This window comes from Herpailurus yagouaroundi, unplaced genomic scaffold (genome assembly GCF_014898765.1).
Source record: "Herpailurus yagouaroundi ecotype Mexico unplaced genomic scaffold, PumYag 161, whole genome shotgun sequence".
Taxonomy (NCBI): domain Eukaryota; kingdom Metazoa; phylum Chordata; class Mammalia; order Carnivora; family Felidae; genus Herpailurus; species Herpailurus yagouaroundi.
Genome location: NW_024412402.1, coordinates 12,257,081 through 12,271,034, shown reverse-complemented (window position 1 = coordinate 12,271,034; position 13,954 = coordinate 12,257,081). Strand labels below are relative to the sequence as shown.

General features: G+C 38.2%; 1 protein-coding gene across 3 annotated transcripts in view; it reads right to left on the bottom strand.

Moving 5' to 3' along the window:
* ARHGEF12 (Rho guanine nucleotide exchange factor 12) overlaps positions 1-13,954 on the bottom strand; it is a 151,921-nt gene that overhangs the window by 62,877 nt on the left and 75,090 nt on the right. For 2 of the 3 annotated variants that reach the window (XM_040483331.1, XM_040483329.1), the window contains exons 4-5: positions 12,949-13,005; positions 384-482 (exon numbers count right to left, since the gene is read on the bottom strand). In XM_040483331.1, the coding sequence (XP_040339265.1) occupies positions 384-482; positions 12,949-13,005 (156 nt within the window). The remainder of the gene's footprint in view (positions 1-383; positions 483-12,948; positions 13,006-13,954) is intronic. The other variant, XM_040483330.1, reaches the window with a different exon arrangement.

Genomic DNA, 13,954 nt, shown 5'->3' with positions numbered 1-13,954 from the left:
ACAGAACATATTATTATCATCTTGGGAAAAGTAGATGTTTTTGAGCATATAACCATTTCTTTAATCTGGTCTACCAAAATATCTCTGGTGCCATGAAAAAAATAAAAGTCCATAAATTTCTGTAAGTGATAATGAATAAACATGAACAAGGAGTCATATGGTTTCTAAAACTATATGAGACTGTTTTCTTCCTAGTGAGTACAAAGAAAATCACCTAGGGTAAATTTGTACCTATAAATATGACACTAAAGACTGATCTAGCCCAACAGGCCACATGACCAGCAATGCATGTGATTATTTTATTATGCGCAAGAAACATGAAGCTTTTCTGTTCTTACTCTGTTTGCTCCCAAGTGACAAGACTGTTTTAAAAAATGCCTTGCCTTCTTTGACAGACTGTACGAAGACTGGATTGTCTCCACTGACCGTCAGCCCAAATCCATTGTCATCCTTCTGGATGATCACACAACGCTGAACAAGACCTGCACAAGAACCAGAGGGTAAAGAGAGAAGGAAGAGAAAATGGAGAGAAAAAGACATTATTACATATTAATAATGAACTGTAATGAACTATATTCTATCTGGAGAAACACAAGATGACATGTGAGGCCCTTATCAAAAATCAGAGTACTAACCCCATAAACAAAACAAACACAAGAACATCACGAAGAGCCATATATGTTGGTCTCTCACTGGACAGGTAGAGTAGAATTGCCTCAAGATTAAAAACAGCTACGGCAAAGTGGAAAAGATGAATTATTAGAGAGGAGACAGAACGGAAGCCTATTCACATCTCTGCTATTTATCTGTAACACAAAATCCTCCCCACCGCACTGTGTTTTTTGGTGCTCTAATTAGTATTTAAACCCAAGAAAATCAAGTATTTTGGGACATAAGGCTAGAAGCATCCCCTGGTAAACCCTAGAGAAATCCAATCTCACTCTCAGAAAAATCTACTCAGAAAAAACTGACTATGTAAGGGAAACTGACTATACAAAGAAGAGCACCGGCAGATCTTCTCCCAAAACGAACAAGTTCAAAGACAGACCCCGGCTCATAGGAAAAATAAACAGAAAGGAGAAAAAAGTAGAAAAGACAAAGAAAGAACCTGCGAGCTCAACCAGTTCATTTCTTTCACACACTCACCTGGATTCTACAGGAGAACTGTTTTCCTTTTCGCTAGACAGCAAACAAAAGTAGTCAAGGCAAGGCGGGAAAAAGAGGGCCACAACCAGAGGAAGAGAGATGTCCCATCACAGAACCCTGATTGACACCCAGGGCTGTTTGATCACAGATCAAGATCTAAAGATCCTGAACTCTGTGTTAGCCAGAGATTTAATACTTTCAGCTTTGCAGTATCTAAATGCTCCACCAAAAATCAATATACAGAATATGGAAAATAATGCAAGTATAGTGATGATGAGAAAATAAAAATCTCTTCAGAATAAAGATTTTTGTACAAAGAGCATGACCTTTTAAGTAAGTCTGATGCACAAAACAAAGGGTATGTTAAAGATTGCATGTTAATGAATACACGTATTTCTCACTGTCGTGCAATGTCACAAGTATGTGAGCCTACTACAACCGAAAGCCTGGAATAAGTATATCACAGTACAGGAAACACAAACTATGAACCTCACTCGTAACCCTACATGAGACATTAAAGTGAATCATGGACCTAAACACAAAGGTTTCAACTTTTCATAAGAAAACACAGGAAAAAATCATCAAGACCTTAGGGTAGGCAGAGATCTTTTAGGATGCAAAATGCATCAACCATAGAAGAAAAAAAAATCATACATTGGACTCAAAAATTTAAATATCTGCTCTTCCAAACACTGATAAATGAAAAGGCAAGCCACAGAGTAGGAGAAAATATTCACGACACAAATATCTGATAAAGGACTTGTATCTTTATTATATTTAAACAACAACAACAACTCTACAATTCAATAATAGGGGACACATTTTACTTTATTTATTTTAAATGTTAATTTATTTTTGTGAGAGAGAGACAGAGACAGAGAGAGAGAGAGACAGAGCATGAGCAGGGGAGGGAGGTACAGAGTCCGAAGCAGGCTCTAGGCTTTGAGCTGTCAGCACAGAGCCTGACGCAGGCCTGAACTCTCGAACGGCGAGATCATGACCAGAGCCAAAGTCAGCTGCTTAACCGACTGAGCCACCCAGGCGCCCCTAGGGGACACCTTTTAAAAACAACAAATGATTTTGGGGCACCTGGCTGGATCAGTCAGTGAAGCATGTGACTCTTGAAGTTGGGGTTGTGAGTTCAAGCTCCATGTTGGGTGTGGAGATTACTTAAAAATAAAATTATATTGGGGCGCCTGGGTGGCTCAGTCGGTTAAGCGGCCGACTTCGGCTTGGGTCATGATCTCGCGGTCCGTGAGTTCGAGCCCCGTGTCGGGCTCTGTGCTGACAGCTCAGAGGCTGGGGCCTGTTTCAGATTCTGTGTCTCCCTCTCTCTCTGACCCTCCTCTGTTCATGCTCTGTCTCTCCCTGTCTCAAAAATAAATAAAACATATTTAAAAAAAATAAACATAAAATTATATATAAAAAAGAAAAAGAATAAAAGATCTGAATAAACGCATCACAAAGAAAGATACTGAATGGCCAATAAGCACAGGTAAAGGTGCTCAACATCTGCAGTCATCAGGAAGACGCCCATTAAGACTACAATGAGATACTACTATACGGTAACTAGAAATGGCTAAAAATAAAAAGACTGATAATATCAAATGTTAGCAAGGATGTGGAGCAACTGGAATGCTCATGCACTGCTGATAGGAGTGTAAAATGGTACAAATGCTTTGGAAAACAGTTTAGAAATTTCTTATAAACATGAGCACTCCAATCAAAAGGTGAGTATGCATTTACACATGACACAACAATTTCACTCCCAAGAGAAATGAAAACCCATGTCCACATAAAGACTGGTACACAAACATTCATAGCACTTTTGTTCATAAGAGCCAAAAACTAGAAACAACTCTAACGTCCATCAACACGTGAATGGATAAACATACTGTCGTGTATCCGTTATAAAAAATACTACTTGGCAAGGAAAAAAAAAAAAGGAATAACTCACACGTGTAGCAAACATGTAAGAATCACAAAAACATCATGCTAAGCAGAAGAAAACAGATACAAAAGAGAGTACATACTATGTTATTCCAATGGAGAACAGGTAAAACTGAAGAACAGTAACAAAAGCAGATTAGTGGTTGCCTAGGGGCAGGGTTGGGAGGAAGGGTAAGAATGACCACAAAGAGGGGCGCCTGGGTGGCGCAGTCGGTTAAGCGTCGGACTTCAGCCAGGTCACGATCTCGCGGTCCGGGAGTTCGAGCCCCGCGTCAGGCTCTGGGCTGATGGCTCAGAGCCTGGAGCCTGTTTCCGATTCTGTGTCTCCCTCTCTCTCTCTCTGCCCCTCCCCTGTTCATGCTCTGTCTCTCTCTGTCCCAAAAATAAATAAACGTTGAAAAAAAAATTAAAAAAAAAAAAAGAATGACCACAAAGAGACACGCAGGAACTTTCTGGGGTGATGGTCCTGTATCTTAATTAAGGTAATGGTTACATGAATGTATTCATTTGTCAAAATGAACGGATGAGTCAAAATGAACTCATCCAACGGTACACTTAAAAGGACTGCAACTTATTTTATACAAATTGTACCTCAAGAAAGTTGATTTTCAATATCAAAATCTGTTAACCCTCAATTCTAGAGACTACTCAACACCAAACAGTATTTGAATTAGCAAATTCACCACTTCCACAAAACAGTACATTGAAACGGGGACAGAGGAAAAAGATAATCTATCAGAATTCAATGTTTGACTTAATGTTGCGTCCTTCAAGTAATTGGGAAAAGTTATAAAATCAAGGAAGAAGTGTTCTTTGTAAATTTCTAGTACATAATACAATCAATATAAGAATCAGACTAGAATAAGAGCAATGGCTTATCAGAATCTTTTAAAATCCATGCCCGGTATTAGAAAAATAAATATTTGATGATCTATTTCCTTTAAAATTATTTAAAATTTGTTTTTTAAATTTTTTAAATGTTTATTTTTATTTTTGAGAGAGACCAAGCATGAGCAGGGGAGAGGCAGAGAACGAGGGAGAGAGAGAATTCCAAGCAGGCTCTGAGCTGTCAGCGCAGAGCCCAACATGGGGCTCGAACTCACGAACTATGAGATCATGACCTGATCTCATAGTTTAACCAACTGAGCCACCCAGGTGCCCCTGAAATTTCAAAGTAAGATATCATGACTTTAAAATAAAAATCAAGACAGCTGCAACACTGAATATAGAGATTTTTCTCATACTTATATCTATGTTCCCCAGTTCTCCTACCCTACCTCCCAAGAGCTGAAAAATCAGTGAATTAAAGGTTTCTAATGTTGGGGTTTGCTGTGCTAAGCCACTGGCCTTCTTAAACAGACTGTTTTTTTGATCCCTGTAGAGAATAGGATGCTTGTAAAAAATGAGGGAGAGAAGCAATGGGCATTAAGAGTTTTGCTACATTTGTGTATTTCACTTGAATATAATATATATTAAGTACTTAGCTTAATGCCTGACAAACATAAATAACGGCTCATAAATGTTATTATTTTATTATGATGAGGGGTAGCATGCCCTTGGATTTTCATGCTCAGAAATATAACACTCATCTCTCCATGCCATCAATAAAAAATCAATTAATAAACACTTTTAACTTATGGGCACCTGGGTGGCTCAGTCAATTAAACGTCCAACTCTTGGTTTGGGTTCAGATCGTGATCTCATGATTCATGAGTTCAAGCCCTGTGTTGGGTTCTGTGCTGACACTGCGATTCTCTCTCTCTCTCTCTCTCTCTCTCTCTCTCTCTCTCCACCCCTGCCTCCACTCTCTCTCTCTCAAAATAAATTAAAAAAAAAAACAAAAAAAAACATTTTTCTGTTAAACTCCTGTCATTAATGGGAATGCTTCTTAAAAGGATCAATCCTCATTTATGTCTTTGTCTAAATTTCATTTTGTTTTGTTTTAACAAAACAACCAAATTAGATTTGGGTGGGGAAGGAATAGAGAAGGGAAATATTACAGAGTAGGGCTTCTTCTTATAAGAAGGCAACGTTAGAATATGGGAGACAGGTGGGGCGCCTGGGTGGCGTAGTCGGTTAAGCGTCCGACTTCAGCCAGGTCACGATCTCGCGGTCCGTGAGTTCGAGCCCCACGTCAGGCTCTGGGCTGATGGCTCAGAGCCTGGAGCCTGTTTCCGATTCTGTGTCTTCCTCTCTCTCTGCCCCTCCCCTGTTCATGCTCTGTCTCTCTCTGTCCCAAAAATAAATAAACGTTGAAAAAAAATTAAAAAAAAAAAAAAAAAAGAATATGGGAGACAGCAAGAAGGCCTCGAGAAACAAATCACCTTCTCTTATAAGCTTTTCCTAAACATCCAGACTGGGTCGGGTACCCCCTTACAGACTGCACCCTCTTGTTATGTCCACAGTATCATTATCATTCACAATTGATTCCTATTTCTTTTTCTCTTCTCACTAGATTATATGCTTCAAGAGTATAGGGTCTCTATCTTGTTTATAATCTTATCTCAGGAACTGGCACATGTTCAGACACAGAGAAATTTTCTTTAATTGGAAACGTTGAGGAGTCTAGAGATGGAAGTTCAGAAAAGAAAGTCATTAATAAGAGAGAAAAAAAATCCATCACCGTCAATTTTAGCAACTATGTCTAGGGTCCTAACAGACTGCTAAAATTTGAACGATATAGTAGAATTACCTCAGAATACTGCAAACCTGTTTTCTACAATTCAAAACTGTCCAGCTTGATCACTTTTCCCTCTTAATTCTACATCAAAAGGAGATGAGGCCCAAAGGAGAAGAGCAAACAGAGAAAGAGCTATGTACATATCCTATTTATCTTTCTCCTCTCCCCAACCCCACTATATTGTCCATTTATTATTATTCTATCTGCTAATCTGAGAATCTGATATACTTTAACATATAAGAACTACTAGAACAATACAAAAAGAAAACACGACTTACATATACAGCCGATTCAGAATCCACGGAATTCAAATTAATGATCCTATTTTGTCCTATGAATCTATGCCATCTGCAAAACCTTACATTGGGGGTCATAATTAACTAAAAACTAAGCTGTTGTTCCATTCAAAATTCATAAATCTGGTCTTTCAAATGCTTAGATCTATTATGTCCCTTCCCATTGAAAACCAAATAAAATGCTTTTCTTTTTTCTTGGGAGAAATTATTTTTTTTTATGTTTATTTATTTATTTTTGGGAGAGAGAGTGCAAACGGGGGATGGGAAGGGAGAGAGGGAGACAAAGAATCTGAAGCAGGCTCCAGGCTCTGAGCTGTCAGCAGAGAGCCCGACGCAGGGCTTGAACTCACGAACCACAAGATCATGTTCTGAGCCAAAGTCAGGAGCTTAACCAACTGAGCCACCCAGGCGCCTCATTGGGAGAAATGTTCTACTTGTTGTAGACCAGAAGCTGTTTTAACCCAAATCTCACCCTTAACACCCTTAACACTGAAATCACCAATACACCAACAATGAAATCACCGAAGATTAAATTATTATATCACTGAAATATCCTTTTTGACAAACTAGAACCCACTTTCTTAATTTAACAAATTTGCATTGAACATCTGTCTACTAGTTATTTAATACCACAGTCTATAGGTGTTGTGAAAAGTACAAAACTACTAGAAGCCTTTGCTCTCCAAGAACTTAAAATCTTGGCAGGAAAGGACAAAAGAGAAACAAATAGAGAAACAATGACAATGTTTAATAAAGAATCCAAGTATGGTACAGATAACAGGCCCTGTATGTTATAAAAGAAGGGAGAGATAACAGTGGAGTCCTAACTCCGAAACAGCCATTTTCAAATTTCATTGATTAAAAACCAACCAACCAACAAACACCGTCCACCATTTTTACTTTTTCTGGTTTTTACAAACACATGTAGTTCATAGTTTGTTTGTGGCTCTGTCTTGCTGAATCACTTATTGTCTGTGATAACTGCATACAATGTGTTGACCTCTGAGTATGAGTTTCTATACGGTCCCAAATCACTTTGGAGCTGCATCCAAGTGCCATGTGTGAAGACAGGCAGAAAGTGCTCAACAAGTAAGATAATGGTGAGGCTCAACCTCCCCTGAAACTTGGTCATGGTAATACTTCCTCATTCCCATTGTTCTTAGTGCCACATGAAGATTGTTTTCACAGCTATCCACTTGTTAAGGGCATACGGAGCACTGGTAAACAAGTGCCTATCTCTATTACAGTACTTACCAAAACGTATTAAGATTCTTCTTTTGTGCTAGACTGTGAACTCCTAGAAAGCACGTACAGATCCTATTATTTTGCATCTCCATCCCTTATCATAGTGCCTGGCATACAATAGGTACTCACTGTATATTCACTAAGTAAATCTGCATGTATTTTATATACGGGAAATTCTAAACCATATTCAATCACTTTTTAGGAAAAAGTAAAATCATAGGCCTGAAAACCATGCAAAGTAGTGAAGTACTTTTATAAGGACACTAATCTCCTGCCTTGCCTAATTCTAACTAAAGTAATTTGATTTCCCACCTACCCTAAAATAACTCTAGTTACAAATAAATTTTTCTTTATTTCCTGTTTTTTAAAGTTTATCATATTTCACCTGGAAGCTAACAGACATCATGCTTCATATCATCAGTGAAGAGTGTTCTTTAAAATTTATATAAATACTATTCTTCTCCTAAATTTTATTTTCTCTTTATAACAAGACATTTCTTTTTCTTGTTATAACAGAATGTTATATTGGTTTGAAACCAATATAAAATGACTGTTTGTTACTTAAAAGGTAATTACCAAGGATGATATTTTGAAAAGTGAAAAAAAATCAAGCCTTTGTAGTGCTTTGGAGTGGGGAGGGAAGAAGTCATGAAAAGGTCCCCTGAAAAAGAGGAGAAAGTTCTCTCTGATTTCACTATAAGACATATGTGGAGAAAGGCAACAACCAAAGTGCCAAAGAGCAAATTACGGAAAATGGAGTGTTAAATACGCAAGGCAATATGTGAACCCTTCCATACTGCATTTATTCCAGGGAAAGCACATTAGTCTTTCTTCACCTTTGATTTTATTACATGACCAAACTTCTCGAAGTCTCACCTCTTAAGAATTAGCTTCAGGGAAGGGTGTGGAGAAAGACCATGTGCAACCTCATAAAAAACAGCTCATTTTTAAACTGCTGCCAGACATACATGTTTTATGAGTAAGACCTCAGATAATCCTTTGATTAAGAAGCTTCTGGATTCTAAATGCACAATGCTGCCAGCAAGAGGAAGCCTTAACTTCCAAGTAGGCTGATTTCATTCTTTTAGACTATTACCAGCAATGAGGCTCTTTTCTAAGTTAAATTTTCTTCTACCTTAAAATTCTTCTGAAGACAAGAAAGATCCAATCAAGGTGAGCTACCATTTTATTCTATCGATTCTCTTTACTAAAATACTTTATTCCAATATCAATAATCACTCATTCATAACTCACTTGATGTGTGCCCCCCCTGTGTCAGGTACTACGGGAGATGCACAGATGAAGATAAATAATAACAAGACAGTCAAAACAGTAGACACAAAGCAGGATGTCGAAGGTCAGACAACAGTGGAGTGGGGTGGATCTAGGAAAGCCCTATGTTGGAGGTAGTATTTGAATGGCGCCTTGTAGGAAGGAGAGTTAAAAGGAGGTAAACCGTTCAAGACAATGGGAATGGCATGCGCAAAAAAAGAATACCAAGCTATGTTTGGAAAGTGAAACTTTGGAGGAGGGGCTGGTATCTCTAGGTGAGTGGTAGTAGAAGTTAACAGTAGGAGATTAGGGCAGAATGATAAACTGGAAACAAATTACAGCATATCTGAACTATCTGTACTCTCCTAGTAAGTGAGTGAATGACCAAATCCTTACTTTAGTAGTACTAACAGAAAGAGTAGAATGGAGAAAAGGAAGTGAATCGATGTGAAACAAAGTTACGAGTCTACGAAAATAGTCTTATGTTGTGATGGAAAACTGAACAAAGCGGTGGTAACAGAACCGAGTGAGGGCTGAAAAATAACGTGAGGGTAGAATCAATGGGACTTGGCAAACAGTGGGCTACCGAGGACAGGGGAAAGAGAGAAGTCAAAGGTAACTTCAAGAAAATGAGACTAGGTGAATGGAAGAACGGCAGTACCATGAAAAGAATCAGGGAAATCAAAAGAAAGTCTGATTTCTGGCCACTGGGAACAATGATGAATCGCACACTGGCCATTCCGAATTTGAAGGATGGTTAGGGGCACCTGGGTTGTTCGGTTGGTTAAACGACTGGCTTCAGCTCAGGTCACGATCTCACAAGTCATGGGTTCGAGCCCTACATCAGGCTCTATGCTGACAGCTGAGAGCCTGGAGCCTGTTTTGGATTCTGTGTCTCCCTCTCTCTCTCTCTCTCTGCCCCTCCCCTGCTGCACTCTGTGTGTCTCTCTCAAAAATAAACATTAAAAAAAAAAAATTGAAGGATGGTTAGAGTGAAAGTATTCAGGAAATGGTTAAAAATAGAAGACTGGAAACAGGAGAAAAGATCAAGGACAGAAAAGTGGACCATGCCTACATTTATAAGAGGGAAAAAGCAATCAAGTAAAGAAAAGCCAAAACAATTGCAGACAGAAAAGGACCAGATTAATGCAATACCATGGAAATGAAAAAAAAAAGGGCATCAGCACTGCCAAATTGTTCAGAGGAAGGTGAGAACTGAGAAAAAGTACTGATTTTTAAGGATCTTCTGGTTCACCTTCCAGATAGTACGTGTTCAGAGGTCAGATTTCAAGAGGTTAAGAAGTGAATGACTTATGAGGAAATAAAAGGTTCATGTTGTAGAATGCTCTTTGTCAGGCTAAAGAAGAAAGCAGAAAGAATAATAACTTGGTGAGAGTAAGAGTCAAACCAAGGACTTTTATATTTATGAATCTGAAGAAGCTGAATTTAAAAAAATAAGAATTTTTTTAAAAATACACTCTGAAGTATCCAACCAGGACAGTTCAAGTACTAATAGTCTGCCTCTGTTACGGACTGCTGCTTGTGTCCCCCCCCCCCAATTCATATGCTGAGCCCTAACCCCTAACGTAATGGTATTTGCAGATGGGGCCTTTGGGAGGTAATCAGAATGAGATGAGGTCAAGAGAGTGGGGCCCTCGTGATGAGACTCGTGTCCTTAGAAGAAGAGACACCAGAGAGATTGTTCTCTCTCTACATGAGCTCACACCAAAGAAGGGCCATGTGAGCACAAAGCCAAAGGTGGCCATCTGCAAGCCAGGAAAGAGAGCTCACCAGAATCTGGCACCCTGATCTCATACTTCAAGCCTCCAAAACTTCAAGAAAATACATTTCTGTTATTTAAGCCAAGTCTCTAGTATTTTGTTATAGTAGTCCCAGCAGATTAAGACAGGTTCAAAAAGACATGGGTTAATTTCTTGTACATAATACTATCAGCTAGAATCTCTTCATGAAACAAGACAGAAGGTAGGAAGAAGCTGCAAACTCAAAATTCCCTTGCCCTTCTCTCATATCCCACAAAAATCCACAGAATTTTCCATTACGATAGTAGTGAGAAAAAGACAAAATTAAGTATAATTAAAATTGCAAATCAGAAACACGATCTGCTCGTGATCAACGGACTCCAAAAGGTGCAGAAGGAAAAATAAGGAGAAATGGAATAAGTACTGACCTACTGCACCAGGCAGAAACCTAACAAAAGAAGTCCATACAAAACAAACATTTGGTTTCCTTTTAAAATGAGCAAAGTAAATCTACCTCACGAAGTAGCTCTAAAAATAGCCAAGGGAGTTCAAAATAAGTAATTTGTAAGCAAAGAACTAGCATTCGTCTAAGTAGTGAGCTAATGAATTTTACCCCAAGACCATATATAATCTCAAAAGTTAGAAGTGGGCTTGTTAAGAGACCCTACACTAAAGCAAAGTCAGCAGTTGCTACATTTCTACTCCATCATATTTCAGTATTTCCAAGCTTTTCTGGACTCCCTAGAGATTCCTTTCCAACTGTGCTAACTGCACAAAGTCTGAAGGAGTCCATTCACACAGGTGACAAAATATTTGTAATGTCAAAGAGATTTAAGTTAGTATGCTAACTCTGTTCCGATCAACTCATCCCTTTTATAAGTGCTTTTTAAAGACTCACGGCTCAGTTCCTTCCAGAAAAGGTATTTCGAGGGTTTTCAAGAAACAAACATACAAAGAAGCCACACCTTGTTTCCCCATTACCACTTAAAATGTTTCTATTACTAACAAGCGAATGGCATGCCTGAACTAGCATTGATATTCCTATCACTGAAATATTAACATCCAAATCAAACAGCAAGCTTTTGCATACATACCACAGATCTAGGAAAATGGTGGGGAGGTGAAATACAACACTGCAAAGGCTACTGGAAAAGAAGGGGGCCGTAAAGATGGTGTTCACATTCCTAAGGAGAGGATAAACCATAGGAAGCTCTTTATGTAGAACAGAAAGACAGAGTCTCGAGAAATTCGGAAGCTATTTCTTACTTATGAGAAGCCAAATACTTTGGAAGGGAGGAAAAACACAAACCTGCCATGCCATACAGCACGGTGCACATTTCATCTTGAACTACTGTAAAAGGTTTCACTGCACGAAAAAGGTACTGGTCACCAAAACCAAAGCAAAGAACCGCATTTTTCCCACAGAGAAGCATTAACTGGTTTATAACCAAACACTGAAGCCTCGTAATATTAAAAAGTATGTGACACTGTGGGCTCAAGTGTCAGGAAATACAAATTACAAAATGTCTTAAAGGGGGGAGGGGCATTCTCATATATTTGTTTCCTTTCATGTATGTCAAGCTAGGAAACAGCTACATCTGGGGGAACTTGCGTCTGATAGACTTTTTGTTCTTTGAGAGAAGACCTGGTTCTCCTTTGAGGACAAGTTTGGAATCTTCATAAAAAGAAGTAACTTATTAGTCTTTCAGTTATTTTAAAAGTCTTGGCTCCAAGCAGTGCTTCTCCTATTCACTTTTCTCAAAAAACGAACTGGATGCCAAAACAAGGGAAGAGGACGGCAGGTAACACTGTGCAGAGGAAAGGGAAAAACACACATGAACTTCACAAACATGGTTTATATTCTCTTTGGAAGACAGGACACAGTCTAGAAATATTAGTGTTTCAATCTTCTGTTGTAAAAAGTTAACCATTCAGATTAAACCTGCTCTTTGTGAAAAATACCTTTAAAAGGTACCATTTTGAAATTTTCCCGTTCAGAATAAGCTTCAGGGAAACTTCTAAAAGGCGTAAACAAATTCTTCGAGCCACAGAAATAAAATACTTAAGGTATTTTTGCTGTTGTGGATAAATCATACACGAACAGCATTTTCAGATAATGAAGGCAATTAAAAACAAATAAAAAAATCAAATAAGAATTCCAAAGAACTGCTAACACCTCTGAATCACACCAGTGCTACACTTAGAGGGAAAGACTGGTGCCATGAAATTCTACATGATCCAATCTCTGCAAATGGGACACGGGAAGAAGATGCCAAGAATTCAAAGCCCATCCATGTTACATGGAGGAGGCTGACTCAAACATATCAGACATCATCACTTTCCCATCATCCACAAGATGGAAGAGAAGATGGGTCATGTGGCCTACCCTTACTCTACAATGTTAGTTTCTAGCAACCTTAAGCTTCCCAGTTGCAGCCACATTAAAACCCCGGCTCCCTTTCCCTGCAGTAGGTCACGCCATGCAGAGCAGACACAAGGAGGGCTGCAGTTATTTAAAAAAAAAAAAAAAAAAAAAAAAAAGGAAACAGCATGAAGCAAGCTCCAAAGGTGCAAGGCTGAATCAGCTACATTAGCTTACCATATATCTCGGATCTACTCTCCTCTGAACTAGACTTTGTCTTCTTGGAGGAGCTATCTGCACAAGAGCGGGAGAAAAGGAGAGAGATATAGAAAATATGGAGACCAATGTAAGGGGAAAAATTCATGGGGGAAAAAAGAATGAATCATGATCAAGTTAAATCGTGCAAACACAAAGTATGAACATCACAGGTGATAGCACTTAGAACAGTCACGAACAGCACAGGTAATGACATATTTTAAAGATTTATCGAAGAAAAGATAGTGCAATAAAAATATGTTCAAACAAAACAACACATGAATAGTCTACAAAATGTATCATCTGACAATTGTAGAGATGACAAAAGCACCAAAAGCTGTGATAATCTCATTTTGAAGCACTGCATACCCCTCCACTAAATCTGTCTTTGGAGACAGCACATCACAGGTGAACAATACAGAGTAAGTCATTCTAACAAGACTATACTATTTAGGTGCACTTGGGCAGAAACTCATTAGCAAGACAGTAACTAATCATATAAATAAATAAAAGCCACTGAGCCTCATGATGTCAAAGTTAGGTATCAGAGATAATTATCTTTTAATAGAAATCCAGAAGTTATACCCCACCACAAAGCCTAAATTGATGATCGGGACTTCATTTTTACCTACTACTCAAGATGCAAGTAAATTATTAGCTATTCACTTCCTATTCTTCCCTGTCTAGATAATAATATTTTTTCAAAATAACAGTTTATACTAAGAATATGAAATATTAGACACAAAAAATATACTTTTAAAAATTAAAAATCGTATTTATAAACAAAAAATATCTAAAAAGATATTTTATTTGTGTATCTAAGACCTTAGCATTCATTTACTTTATCTTTTGTCATAGGAACGTACAACTGAGGAAAATTGTTATGAGCACAGAGAACACAAATCAGTTTCAAATGACAAAAGCAAAATTATCAAGCATTTTTTTATAAATTAAATACTGAGAGAGTTTATAAGGAGAAAACAAAAGA